The following is a 13,836-nucleotide window of genomic DNA, read 5'->3' on the forward strand; positions in this document are numbered from 1 at the left end:
TTCACAATAGCCAAGACATGGAAACAACCTAAATGTCCATTGACAGATGAATGGATAAAGAAGATGTGGTACATATATACAATGGAATACTACTCAGCCATAAAAAAGGACAAAGTAATGCCATTTGCAGCAACCTGGATGCAACTAGAGATTATCATACTAAGTGAAATAAGTCAAAGAGAAAGACAAATACCATATGATATCACTCATATGTGGAATCTAAAATATGACACAAATGAACCTATCTACAAAACAGAAACAGACTCATAGACATATACAACAGACTTGTAGTTGCCAAGGGGGGAGGGAGGAGGGAAAGGGATGGACTGAGAGTTTGGGGTTAGTAGATGCAAACTATTACATTTAAAATGGATAAACAACAAGGTCCTACTGTACAGCACAGGGAACTATACCCAATCTCTTGGGATAAACCATAATGGAAAAGAATATTTAAAAGTAATGTATATATGTGTATACCTGAGCCACTTTGCTGTACAGCAGAAATTAGCACAACATTGTAAATCAACTATACTTCAATGAAAAGAAATTTAAAAAAGACAAATCAAGTCCACAAATATTTATTGAGCTCCTACTATATGCCAGCCACTAGTCTAAGCACAGGGGATACAGCAGTGAAGGAAATAAACAAAATCTCTGTTCTCATATAACTCACAGTCACGTTGGAGGAGATGACCAAAAAAGTGAGTAAACGATACTGCGATGGAGAAAAATAAATTTGAGAAGGAAGGAAGGAGAGTTGGGGGAGGGTGTTTTGAGATTTGAAAGCAGTGAGGGAATGATCCATGAGGCTATCTGGGGAAGAACAGTCCAGCAAAAGGAATCATAAGTACGGAGGAATTGGAATATGCCTGATTGTTCAAGGGCCAGCGAGGTGGCCACTGTGGCTGGAGCACAGTGACCAGGGAAGGAAGTGGGAATGAGGTCCTAAAGCCTTAAAGGTAAAGGCAGGGTGGGGCGGTGCAAACCCTGTAGGGCCTTTAGGCGGCTGTAAGAACTTTGGGCTTTTATTCTGAGTGAGATGGAGAGCATCTCTGGATACTTAACATGGTTTCCAGTTCTTTGCTACCATGTATTGGGCTTTGTGATTTTTCTGTACAATTCACTACTCATATCTCTGAGTACTTCCCTAGAAAAAATTTCTAGAATATAAATTCTTTGGTCACAGGGTACAAATACTTTGAGGCTCTTGTTGCATATTGCCAAGACTGCTTTCTAGAAAGTCTGCATCCACTTACAATGTAATTTATTTTTTTGATCTTTAAAATCAGTTTTTTTAATTGGAGTAGGGTTGCTTTACACTGCTGTACTAGTTTCTGCTGTACAGCAAAGTGAATCAGTCATACGTATACATATATCCCCTCCTTTTTGGATTTCCTTCCCATTTAGGTCACCACAGAACACCAAGTAGAGGCCCCTGTGCTATACAGTAGGTTCTCATTAGTTATCTATTTTATTACAATATAATCGAATTCAACAAATATTTATTGATCACCTACTACATGGCAGACAGGAAATACACTGGTGAACAAGATGACTCTTTCATGCTAGCAATTTCACTCTGGCCAGCATTGTGTCAGAGCGCTTGCCAACACTGAGTTCTTAAAAAGCTTCAAGCAACAAAAAGTAGAAAAGAATGCTCCAATAATTTGAATGATGAGAAATGATATGTTGCTATTACACTCCTTTGGGTTTATTTGATTATGAGTGAGGTTGAATTCCTTCCTACACCTTTTCTAGCTAATCAGCCAATTGTCCTATTTTTCTTTAAGAGTTCTTTAAAACCTTTGAAAATAGTTTAAAGGAGGCAAGAGGTTTGGAAACATTAAAAGATTTAACATATATCTTGGGAAATAAGTAGTTCTCAGGTCAAATACATAGGCTTTAGACACTGATTTGAAGAAAAGAATATATATAATGCGACTCTCATGTTCTGGAGAGGGCTTTTTAGTCAGGAGCACCTGGCTTATTTCCAGAGAACTTGAGAATTGTCACTCTGTATGAGACCTTCCCACTGAGCGCTGTGACATGAGCTGGAATGGTAGGAGGCTTGCCTTCAACAATCTCAACATCTCAGTGTTTACCTAATAGCCCGCTTTATTGAACATCAAATCTGCTTTGAAAGCATTTATATTTTCAAGCTGTATCACTTCTTGAGGTTTTCAATGGCACAAATTTTCTAACCTCTGTATGAAGTAGGACTTTAATCCTTTAACCCTCCGAGGGTGAGCCCTGCTACAGAGGTATAGCAGGAAGGACACTGGACTGTGATAAGTGAAAATTTTTAAACCCCCATCCCTCCATAAAAACATTTCCCCCCGCTTTTTATTGAGATATAAGTGACATATAACATTGTGTAAGTTTAAGGTGCATGACATATTGATTTGTTACATTCATATTGTTATAGATTGCCACTGTCGTGTTAGCTAAAACCTCTGTCACCTCACATAATTATCATTTCTTCTAGTGGTGGGAACAATTAAGATCTAGTCTCTTAGCAAGTTTAACGTTTATAATATGATTTTGTTGTCTACGATCACTGTACTGCATATTAGATCTCCAGGACTTATTTATCTACTAGTTGCAAATATGTGTCCTTAAACATCCCTCCTATCCCCCCACCCCCAGCCCCTGGTAACCATCATTCCACAATCTGTTTTTTTAAGTTTAGTTTAGTTTTGTTTTGTTATTTTTTTTTTCAGATTCCACATATCAGTGATATCACACGGTATTTGTCTTTCTCTGTCTGACATTTTCCCCACCTTTAATAGCGGTTACCTTTGAGGAGAGAACCAGGGGTGAGAAGAGGGGATTTAATTTACCTTTTGTATCTTTCCATAGTTTGAATTTTATAAACTTAAACAAATATAACTTTCAAAACTGTCCAACATGGTTTATCTGGGTGGGAGCTAATGGCTTGTTCTTATTTTTTACTTTGTATCTCTGTTTGTCAGGGAAAAAAACCCCTGAAGAATCCTTTATTATTTTAAAAATTTCCGTAGTTTTGTAAAACAAAATCTGTGTGTGTGTGTCTCATATGTCTGCAGGCATATAGACCAAACTGCTAATGTGTGGGCCGGATTTAAAGATTGTTTGGGGAGCTGAGAGGGGGAGAAATGAGTTTCACTTTTTACTTTATACACTTACATACTGTTTAGGTTTGTTGTAGTGAACATGTATTATAATACATTCTACATTTTTTCAGAGAAGAAATAATAAACCATTTTTCCCCCTGAGGCTAAAAGGGACATGTGCTCATTCTGGAAAATGTAGACTAATATAAAGAAGAAGCTAACAATCACAACAGTTAACATTTGAGCATGTTTCCTTTCGGGCTTCCTTTTATGCATTTTTTTTTTTTACATAGTTGAGTTCATGCTGTGTATAGTTTTGTATCCTGTTTTTCTCTCTTAAGATTAAAACACAAGCATTTTCCTGTGTCATGCATGATCACATTTGGATGGCTGCATCATACACCATCATACACCATTTTATGGTTTTGTCACAAGCTGACATTAGTCAGCTATTTCTTGAAGTTGAACATTTAGGTTGTTTTCAGTATTTCCATATTACAAATGATTCTTTGATGAGCATCTTAGCAATGAAATCTTCATTTGCATTTCTAAATGTTTCCTTGGGATAGATTCCTAGCGGTGGAATTACTGAACCAAAGAGTAGATTTCCAGAAGTGGGATCAGTGGATTGAAAATATTTTTATGGATAACAAAAGGTTATACCAATGTCTACTCCCCCCAACAGTGTACAAGCGTCTAGCGCACAGCTCTCTGGCCAGCATTGTATATCACCCCAACCTTTTTTTTATTGTATATCACCCCAACCTTTTTTTTGTGTGTGTCTTTTATCCTTTCTATAGGAAAGTGGTAGGTGACAGTGTCATCTCCATTTTTCATTGCTGAGACTGAACATTTTTCATATGCTTATTCACCATTGGTATCCCTTCTCCCGTGAACTCCCTATTTCAATTTTTGCCCATTCATTGACTAGACTCTTAGGTTTTTCTTGTCAATCGAAATGAGCTCTTAAAAGATATTAACCCTTTGCCATATTTGCTGCAAATGTAAATATTTTTCACAAGTTTTTTGGTTTTTTAAATGTCTTGGCCGTACACAGTTTTTTTTTTTTAAGATAATTAGGTTCTAACTACAGCCGAGTGCCCCCAGTTTCAGCCTGTTTCCCCCTTGATTAAATTGAAGAGGTTTGACGGAAGATCTGGAAAGGCCATTTCAGCTAATCCTAAATTTAGATCTGTGAATAAAAGTGTGTGGGCCCGATTTAAAGATTGTTCAGTTCATATGCACTTTTTAAACGATTTAAGAAGATGGGGTGGGGGCAGGGATGGAAGCAGTTTGTGCCAGAAATTTTTCAAATTCTGAGGTAAGAAGCCAATTCTCTCCAGTCTCCTGCCTGTTGGGAGGGGGAGTAAATTTTGTGCAAGAACTCTTGATGGAAAAGTACTGCTCTGGGCTGCAGATGTGTACATGGCTTGGTTTTAATTATTTTTCCCCCTTCTCTCTATCCTTGCTTCCGCTCCCCTCCCCCTGCCACCATAAAGAGGGCGGCCAGATTAGGACTCTGAAGGGTATAGACTCTGCTTCCTCCGTAAGGCCGCTCCTGTGCAGCCGGTTAGCACATCAAAGGCCGGATGAAATACCGAGGAAACGAAGGGACCAAACCTAGGATCCTTCCAAACTCCCACCTTCCTCTGGGCTCCAGCACAGGGCTATTGTGACTGCCAAGGACAGCTCGACCGACTTCAAATAGAAGAACGCTGCCAAACAAAGAAACTCTGGTCATTATTCTGAGCAAAACAAACAAAAATAAACAAACAAAAAACGCAACAGAACGTTTTTTGCTGATGCAAGAGCAAATCAGTGATTGCAATGAGATTGAGCAAATCAGTGACTGCAAAAGGATTTAGTGTTCCAAAAACGAACCCAAAGCAAATCGGACGATCCGATCTGTTTTCCCCAGATATTGGGAGAGCTGTCAGATGAGGCCTGTGCACTGACTTTAGCTATCCCGGGGGTGTCTGCCCCACAGCATCTGGTGGGGGGAGGATTGGAGAAAGGTCGTCAAGGGCAGCGAATGGGGATTCCCAAGGTGAAAATGGGTAGTCTGGGTCTCTAGGGTGGGAAAGGAGCTCAAGGAGTGAGTTTCCCGTCTCCTAAGAGAGCCTCGTGGTCCCAAGGGTTGGCCGGGGAAAGATGAGTCTTCGGATTGGAAGGCGGGGAGAAGCTTAAAGCAGGGGAAATGGAGTTGAAGTGTTTCGCTCGCATCAGGTGGCGGACGGGGCCTCACACAGAACCTGGCAAGGCCGAGCGGGTCGGTGTGCGACGAGCAACTGGGGGTGCGGAGGAGGGCAGCGTGCTGCGTCGCGGTTAGCTAGAGGATGGCGTGGGGATGGCGTGAGGCTGGGGCCAGGCCTCGCAGGTATTGCTGAGGGGAGTGCTCCGCAATCTCGGCGCCTGGGTATGCAGGATCCGGCTGGGGGAGGGGAGCCACTATCCCGAGGCAAGGTGGGGGGCCTGACCTAGGCGGGGCCCGACTGAGCAGCGCCGGGAGCTTCGGAGGCCGCGGGGAGGCGGGGCTGAGAGGCTCCGCCCATCCGGCCCCGCCACCGCCTGGCTCCGCCTCCTCCGCTGGCTAGTCCCTGTCCGCCGGGCCCCGCGCGCCACTAGCTCGCGGAGAGGGAGGAGAAAGGCAGTTCCGGAGCCCTCCCTATCCCGGCCCAACCTTTGCTCTGGCGATAATGGCTGCCGAGGATGTGGCGGGGACCGGCGCCGACCCGAGCGAGCTAGAGGGCGGAGGGCTGCTGCACGAGATTTTCACGTCGCCGCTCAACCTGCTGCTGCTCGGCCTCTGCATCTTCCTGCTTTACAAGATCGTGCGCGGGGACCAGCCGACGGCCAGCGACAGCGACGACGACGAGCCGCCCCCGCTGCCCCGCCTTAAGCGGCGCGACTTCACCCCTGCCGAGCTGCGGCGCTTCGACGGCGTCCAGGACCCGCGTATACTCATGGCCATCAACGGCAAGGTGTTCGACGTGACCAAAGGCCGCAAGTTCTACGGGCCTGGTACGGCGGCCGGCCGGGGGCCCCAAAGACAAAAGAAGGGGCCCCGGCACGGGGCTGGGTCCCGGAGAGGCGAGGGGGAGCGGGGCGCCCCCGGGGAGGTGGGGGCGGAATGGCGGCAAGCCGGGGAGGGCGGGGCAGGGCGGCTCCCCGGGCGGGCAGGGGGCAAGAGGCGTCCTAGAAGGGCTGCGGGCCAGTGGGGGACGCAGAATTCCCGGTCCGCGCCGCCAGCCCCGGCGTGGGCTGGAGGAAGACGGCTGAAGCGCTTAAGCCGGGGGCGGGTGGGTGAGGTCGCGAGGCTGGAAGGTGGAGGCCGGGGGTGGTGGTACAGCAGAGCGCAGTGTTGGGGGGTTTCGAAGGTATCGGGTTTGAGGGTTCCTGGAAGGAGGGGATGGTGTCCAGCTGGAGAAAGGAAATGAGGGTGTCTCGAGGGAAACCTGACGGGGGGGAGGGCGGGAGGAGGTAGGGAGGTCCAGCCTTGGAGGGGACGCGAAGGCCGATGACGCCAGGAGTAGCCATGGTGGAATGTGAGGTTCTGGGAGAAGGGAATCGGAGATGGGATTAGCAGCAGGTAGGAGCATTGTGCGTGGCGCTGAGTGATGTGTGTGTGCGTATTCGGTGTATGCGGCTTGTCGTATGAGTGTGTGTGCGTGAGCGCGCGTGCGCTAGGAATGTGGCATGTGTCAGGTATGTGTGTGGCATGTGTTTGGTATGTGTGTGCGCGCGTGCTGTGTGTGGCAGACGGGGAAGGCTGGGAGGTGAACAAGGGAGGCTCCATGGGGGAAGGGAGCTGGATGAGGAAGGCTGAATGTAGCGGACGACAGGAATGTGGCAAGACGAGAAGGTAGCACAGTATTATACTCCGTAGCAGGAGAGAAAGGACTAGAAGCCAAAAAAAAAAAAAAAAAAATTAAAATGGAGGGAGGGAGAAATGGGAGGATCCGGAGAAACAAGAGGGGTAGGGCTATGACGGCCGCTGGGTGTGGGGATTTCAGGAAAAGCCAACCGGAGGGGAAATGAGGGGTGGGTGACTGCTGAGCTGTTGGAGGGGGACAGGCTTGACGGGGCCTTGGAGATGAGGCTTTTCCAAGCTTGGTTGCGGATCAGAATCACCTGATGCGCTTGAGGTACAATACAGATTCCTGGCCTAATCTCCATAACCGCGGGAGGGGGGGGAGATCGAGGAATCTGCATTTTAACACACCCACCCCCAGGCAAATTCGAGAAGAATCCAGGTTTGGAAAGTTCTGCTTTATAGAATGTTTGGATCAGAGGAGGAAGAAGAGATTTTAGCTCCTCCAATATGGATGCCTCTAAAAATAAGGGGGCTCAGGGAGTATGGCCACTGGTCTGGAGATGAGGGAGAGGATAGCAGACAGTGACCTGCCTTCATTCCCGCTCCTGGTCTGTTTTACTTTCCCAGTCCAGCTCATCAAAATCAGATGTGCTAAGGTTCTTAAGGAACTCTCCCACTTAGCAGTTTTTCCTCGTGGAGGATTTTAGAAGACCTGCTTTCTGTAGGCATGTAATGGTCAAGATAATTTGAAAACCACACCTACGTTATTTGTCACTTACAGTGGCACACCTAAAGGCATTATCAGTAAGCATAATCGTGTCAATATCTGTTCTTACTGAGCTACACCATAAAGCAAGTGAAATGTGTGCCTGGAGCATCATCATATGATTGTAGTTTGCAAAGTCATTGAGAGGAATGTAGGCCTGTGTACAGAGCCCAAAACTGGGAGTCAGGCAACCTGGGTTCTCCGCCTGGTTGGATCACTGACCAGCTGTGTGACCTGGAGCAAAGCATTGTTCTCTCTGGGCCTTAGTTGCCCCTCTTTAAAATGATAAGGATGGCCCATTGTGAGAACTCTCAGTCTCTACCTGCACTATTGTCCAGTGAGGCCATGAATATGTGACAACATCATTTGGAAATTATACTTGATGTTATAAAGGATTCCTAAAAATTATTCATTATTTTTAATGATATTATTGTATGCCTGGCACTTTTGTGGGTGCTGGGAATATAGCAGTGAACAAAACAGGCACAAATCTGCTCCTGGAGCTTACATTCCAGTGACTATACATTCTGGTGAATAATATATATACTTCAAAGACTTTCAATGCTCCCCTCAGATTGTTTAAGTATTCTGTGACCATAATTTCTGAAATGGTGAGGTCCAAACCCGTACACTTGGCCTATTTACCTTCTCTAGTGGAAATGGTAGTATGTAATGATGATTAAAAATAACCATTTTTCTTTGGCATTTTAAAGTTGATCATACATTTCATCTAATTTGTAAAAATAAAAGAATCCTGGTGGATTGAGGTTTCAGGTGGCCAGGTCATAATGAAACTTGATCTGTTCTCATACTTGGCATGGTGGTTACCTACAAACTTTTTCATGTCAGACTTGCTACTCAGTCCACCTTTGGGGAAACAACACATTGTTTAAAGTACACTGGCTTCTCTTCATTTACTTGTGCAATATTTAAATATGTCTAAAAATCCACTTTAAGTACCTACAGAATGATTCACTGCTCTCTTAGACAAAAATTTAGTATCATATATAATAGCATAATACTACGTATAATAGCATTCAGATATCTTATAGAATTTTCACAGTCTTCAAGCCCACCCAAAACAGGGTGACAGACCTGAGCCCCGTGCCATCTCCTTTGTTGACACTGAAGATTATGTAACCTGTGGATAGATTTCTTAACCACTGATATTCATAAAATGATTTCTCCTGCAGATGCCACATGTTAATGTTTAACACGGTCTAATCGTGCAACCAAAGATCTCTATAAGACGCTCTTGACTCATTAAATTGTATCAGAGTATGTTTATAAGAAGATGTTTTCATTTACACTTTAGTGTTTCTTATCTTCAGAATCCGTAACTTTCACTGATGCAGCCCAAGTGCCTAGAACAGAGCCAGGCTCCAGGTTCAATATCCAGAAGTTGAATTCTGACCCACGAACTCACTATTATCTTGGATCATTCCCTACTAACACCTTTCCCCCCAGGAGATAATCATTTATGGCTTTTTTATTAGCTGTTTGAAAATCACAAGAAATGAATGCTAATGTATAGCATTTTAATTTAGTTTTAGTTGTTTAAAAGTTTAATGACAACAGGTCTTTCAGTATCCACTAGGTAATGATCAAAGGATCAACATTACTTATGGTTTCCAAATGGAATCTGACATTCAAAAAGCAGGCTCTCCATGCTAATGGGTAAGGAAGCCATTTTCTGTGTGTGAACCACAGAGAAATTGACTGCCTAATAAATAACCGACTTTGGTTTTGTTTTGTTGTTTTTTTTTTTAAAGAGGGGCCATACGGGGTCTTTGCCGGAAGAGACGCATCCAGGGGCCTTGCCACATTTTGCCTGGATAAGGAAGCACTGAAGGACGAGTACGATGACCTTTCTGACCTCACTCCTGCCCAGCAGGAGACCCTGAATGACTGGGACTCTCAGTTCACTTGTAAGCGGTTGTTTTTTGTTTTTTTAATTGTGCCTGGATCAAATTTCTACCAGTAATGGGATTCACGGCAGTACAATAGTTATTACTAAGCAGGCTACAACTGGGAAGCATTTTGATAGGCTCCTGAATCTTGGACGGATCAAGTTCATGGCTTGAAGTAATTGCAGCAGTGCTGAGTCACTTGCCGTGATTGCATACCAATTTCTAGCTAGTTCTCTGTGGAAACCTGGGTTTCTGTTTTTTTAAATTTTTGAGAGGTTTGCATAGATTTCACAATAGGATTTGGTGCTTGGTGTGCAGGGGAAAGGAGAGTGGCCGTCTTGGCTACAGAAAGAGGGAATTTTCGTAAGCCCTCACTTGTAGAACTTGCCGTTTAAAAGCAGCCCGCATTTCTGTTAAAGAATGAGAGACTTGTATTCTACAAAACAGCTTCTCTTTGAATCTAATTGAGCCCAACTATAGGCCTCATCTACAAATGATGCTTATAATCTGCCCAGCAACAATGGTGTCTGCGTTTTTAAGAAGAAAGCAGAAAGGAGACACTTGTTTCCTGGCTTATGGTATGGGCTGAGGTCTTTGCGGGGAAGTAAGGATGGGGGTTAAGTTCATATTTTGAGATTTGGGGAAGTGGCTTTTGTCCAACCCAAGTGTTTGATGATCACTTTAGCAATATTTCACTGCTAAGAATTTGAATAATAATTTTTCCCAGCTTTGAAACAGTATATAAAGACAGTGACCACGTCCTTGAGGGGGATTTTTCATTGTAAATGTCATTTTCTATTTGCCATTCTCTATAATCTGTTAAATATTATTGGCTTTTTGGGCTAAATCCAACCATTTTCTTTGAAAACAATGCTGACTTCAGAGAGTTCTGGATTAATAATTAGCCAGGTATGGCTCTACCTTTAGAGTCTGGATCCCGAGCAGACTAAAAGCTTTCAAGTCCAGAGCAAGTCTTTTTACTCTGAAAACATAATTCAGCTATCTAACAGTCCCTCATTTTTTGCATCTTCAGGATGCCTTTGTAACAATAGATTCTTCTATATGAAACCAATGAGTCGTAATTCATAACTTACAGAGCTCCATTTTCTAGGGCTTGCCTTCATCAGTGGGGTAAAAAGTGTGGTTCCCCCAACCCCTTAAACTAAGGCTAGCCCCAAATACTGTTGTGACACTTCAGCTACACTCAGAGCTGGCGTGGATTCCCCTTAAGGCAGGTCTCTGAGGCGCCACGCGGCTTTTATTTGTCTTGCACAGTCCCAAGCATCTAGGGACTTTTATAAAATATTCAAATAGGGAAGTTCCAATTGTTCCTGACGATTATTTCACACCAAAGTAGCTCCGGTTGCCTGGTTAAACAGATTGGTTACCCCTCTAATTCCTACCGATACTCAGAAAGAGGAGTTCTTTTGGCCTTTGACATTGAGATGATTAACCCTACGTTAGCTTGGCCCTAATAATACAGGCAATATGGTGGTTGTCTGCTGACTCCATCCCTTCTCAGGTCCCTTACGTTCTGGTTGCCCTCTTAAATCTATTATTTTCTCCAACGTCTCCAGTGCTCTCTGGTCTCTGTTAGCACTTCCCTTTAACCACGTATAGCTGTTGCCCCGTGTTGGGGGAGAATTCCGTCTCCTGCTCTCCCCTTCACCCACTAGACTGTTATCACTCCTTCCCTTCACTGTCAGACAGCCATCTAGTAATCCGCGGTTGTCCCTAACCATTGCTCCATCCCTCCTTGCTCCCTGCAGTATGGTTTCTAGCCCCACGATTCCATTGAACCTTCTTTCTCAAACGTTTCCAGGGACCTGCTTCTTGCCAATGCTAATATCACTTCTCCAGTCCCTGTTGTCAGTCTCCAGTCACGTGCCCCTCCAGAGTGGCTCCCTCTCCAGAGTCCCCGTTTCGGTCCACGGAATCTCCAGTTTTCCCTTCATTTACTCATGTTTCCAGCTTCCTTTACGTGTCTCATAGCCTTCCCTTCCCATCCCCACGGACACCCCCTCCTCCTGGCTCTTGTTCCTCTGCATGTGGATCCACCCGCTGGCCTCCTGGTCACCCTGCTCCTGGGCTCTCCTGACCGTAATCTGCCGTGCCCTCTATACACAGTGATACCGTAGTGGCCACAGCACTGTTTTACCCTGTCATTCCTTTGTCGTAAACTTTCAACGCCCTTTGCCACACCCATGGGACAAGTCCGGACTCCTCAGGCTGGCTTTCCACATCTGTCTTAGGATTTCCCCACCCTGTTTGGCTAGCGCTACTCCCAGTCTACTCCTGCCAACTTGGTCTCTTTATTGCTCCCCCAGATACATTCGGTCACACCTGCATGCCTTTGTGTGTGGTATTTGCATTTTCTGGAACCCCCTCCCTCCCCGAGTCCTTCTACACATTTTCCAAAGCATATCCTTCTCCCACAAAGTGTTCTGCAACCCTTCCACTTAACTCATAACAAGCCCTCGCTCTGCTAAACCTCCTATGCACTAACACAACTCATTCTGACATTACCTTGCACACTCGTTGTCAGGCATCGCTACCTGTTCTATATTTCTGTCTGCTGCACAAAACTCTAACTCCCTGGGACTTGGCTGGGACTGTGGTATAAACCACCTTCAGGAAGCCCAACGTGCTATTGTGTCGTTCGCAGGCCTCTCACAAGTGCTTTCAAATGAAATGTCATGATTTTCTCGAAAGCGTGAGAGTGACCGTTGTGTCTTCCTCTCTCCTTCCAGTCAAGTATCATCACGTGGGCAAACTGCTGAAGGAGGGGGAGGAGCCCGCTGTGTACTCAGATGAGGAGGAGCCAAAGGACGAGAGTGCGCGGAAAAGTGATTAAAGCCTGCAGTGGACGCATATCTATTTTTGTATTTTGCAGAATCATTTGTAACATTCCAGTCTGTCTTTAAAACACGGTGATTTCAATATTTAGAAAAGTTTTGAACTTGCTGTACATTTTTTTAATTAACATCACTAGTGACACTGATAAAGCTAACTTCTGTCTTAGAATGCATGATATGTTCGTGTGTCACAAATTCAGAAAGTGAACTGCAGTGCTGTAATACAAATGTTATTACTGTTTTTCTTCTATCTGTAGTCAGTACAGGCTGCATTTGAATTTGTTTTTTCCTGAGAGACAGGTAAGACGTGGGTATTTGCCCCCAAACAGGTAAAAATGTTAAATGTGCAAAGTCCTTCAGGCATCAAGGAACAAAAGGATTAACTTTTAGTCATGATGTTCTCTGAAGACACCAAATCCCTCACTTCTCAATTGACGTAACTGCATGATTTCTGTTTTATCTACCTCTAAAGCAAATCTGCAGTGTTCCACAGGCTTTGGTATTGATTAAAGAGAGGTGTCCAGTAACAAAACGAAATCTCAAAGCTGGGCTCAATTGCAAGAAATCTACTTTCTTTGTTTCCAGTCTGCATCACTGTCCTTGTCCTCCTTGGGACCCTCAGATGCCCTCACTAACATAGTAATCTACAGTGAGGATTAAAACAGGATGTGAACATTCAAAAGCAAGCTTTGGAAAACATCAGCTGGCTTGCCTAAAAACCTAAAACACATGAATAAGATTGTAGGACTATCTTCCCAGTCCCCACGTTCATGGTTATTTTACATGGTTGGACGTGAGAGAGGGGCATGCAGAACAGGAACAGGTGATTGCTCTCCTAAGAGCCTTCACACCCCTGAAGAATAAGGAAACCGAATACATCACTAGCCAAGTGGTTTTTAAAGTGTATTCATAAAGTAACAGTTATTCTTCTGTTGTTACAAAACTATAGCCACTGCAAGAGTAGTAGTCAAGTGTCTTGGTCTTTGATATTGGTCTTTTGGTTAACAATAAACTTAGCTTAAGTAGACTGTACAGTTGTAAGAGTTTGTAAAAGTATTATATGAACAATTAGTGAGGTTTCTTGTAGTTGAATAGTCATTGTATTTTCTTGTGAACTGTGTTTAATGGTTTTACCTCAAATCAGAAAACAAAACGAAGTGCTTTGGTCAGTTAATAAAATGGTTTTACCCAGTATAGTGTGGTGGGTTGCCCTGTTTTTTTAAACCTTAATCTGAGTAACCAGCTTCAAGAGTTTCACTTTTGAGTGACTTTTTTTGTATTCCAAAAGAGACAAGTAAAGGGGCAGAACTTTACAGAGGCCTCACACTACAAACCAAATACCAGCTTGTCCTGTTAAAAAAATAGTGAATTGAATTTATTTTTTGTGACTTGTCAAATT

General features: G+C 44.2%; 1 protein-coding gene across 1 annotated transcript; it reads left to right on the top strand.

Moving 5' to 3' along the window:
- The first annotated feature begins 5,723 nt into the window (after window positions 1–5,723).
- PGRMC1 (progesterone receptor membrane component 1) lies at window positions 5,724–13,631 on the top strand. The gene is made up of 3 exons (XM_082681257.1): window positions 5,724–6,113; window positions 9,445–9,600; window positions 12,333–13,631. Exons 1-3 carry the CDS (start codon window positions 5,789–5,791, stop codon window positions 12,434–12,436), a joined length of 585 nt encoding a protein of 194 aa, XP_082537383.1. The 5' UTR covers window positions 5,724–5,788; the 3' UTR covers window positions 12,437–13,631.
- Window positions 13,632–13,836: the final 205 nt, after the last annotated feature.

This window comes from Grampus griseus, assembly GCF_964374135.1.
Source record: "Grampus griseus genome assembly, chromosome: X".
Lineage (NCBI taxonomy): Eukaryota > Metazoa > Chordata > Mammalia > Artiodactyla > Delphinidae > Grampus > Grampus griseus.

Coding starts and splice junctions, on each gene's coding strand:
- PGRMC1 (XM_082681257.1), top strand. CDS start 5,789: ATGGCTGCCGAGGATGTGGCGGGGACCGGCGCCGACCCGAGCGAGCTA. Junction 6,114..9,444: donor CCGCAAGTTCTACGGGCCTG/GTACGGCGGCCG, acceptor TTTTTTTTAAAG/AGGGGCCATACGGGGTCTTT. Junction 9,601..12,332: donor CTGGGACTCTCAGTTCACTT/GTAAGCGGTTGT, acceptor CTCTCCTTCCAG/TCAAGTATCATCACGTGGGC.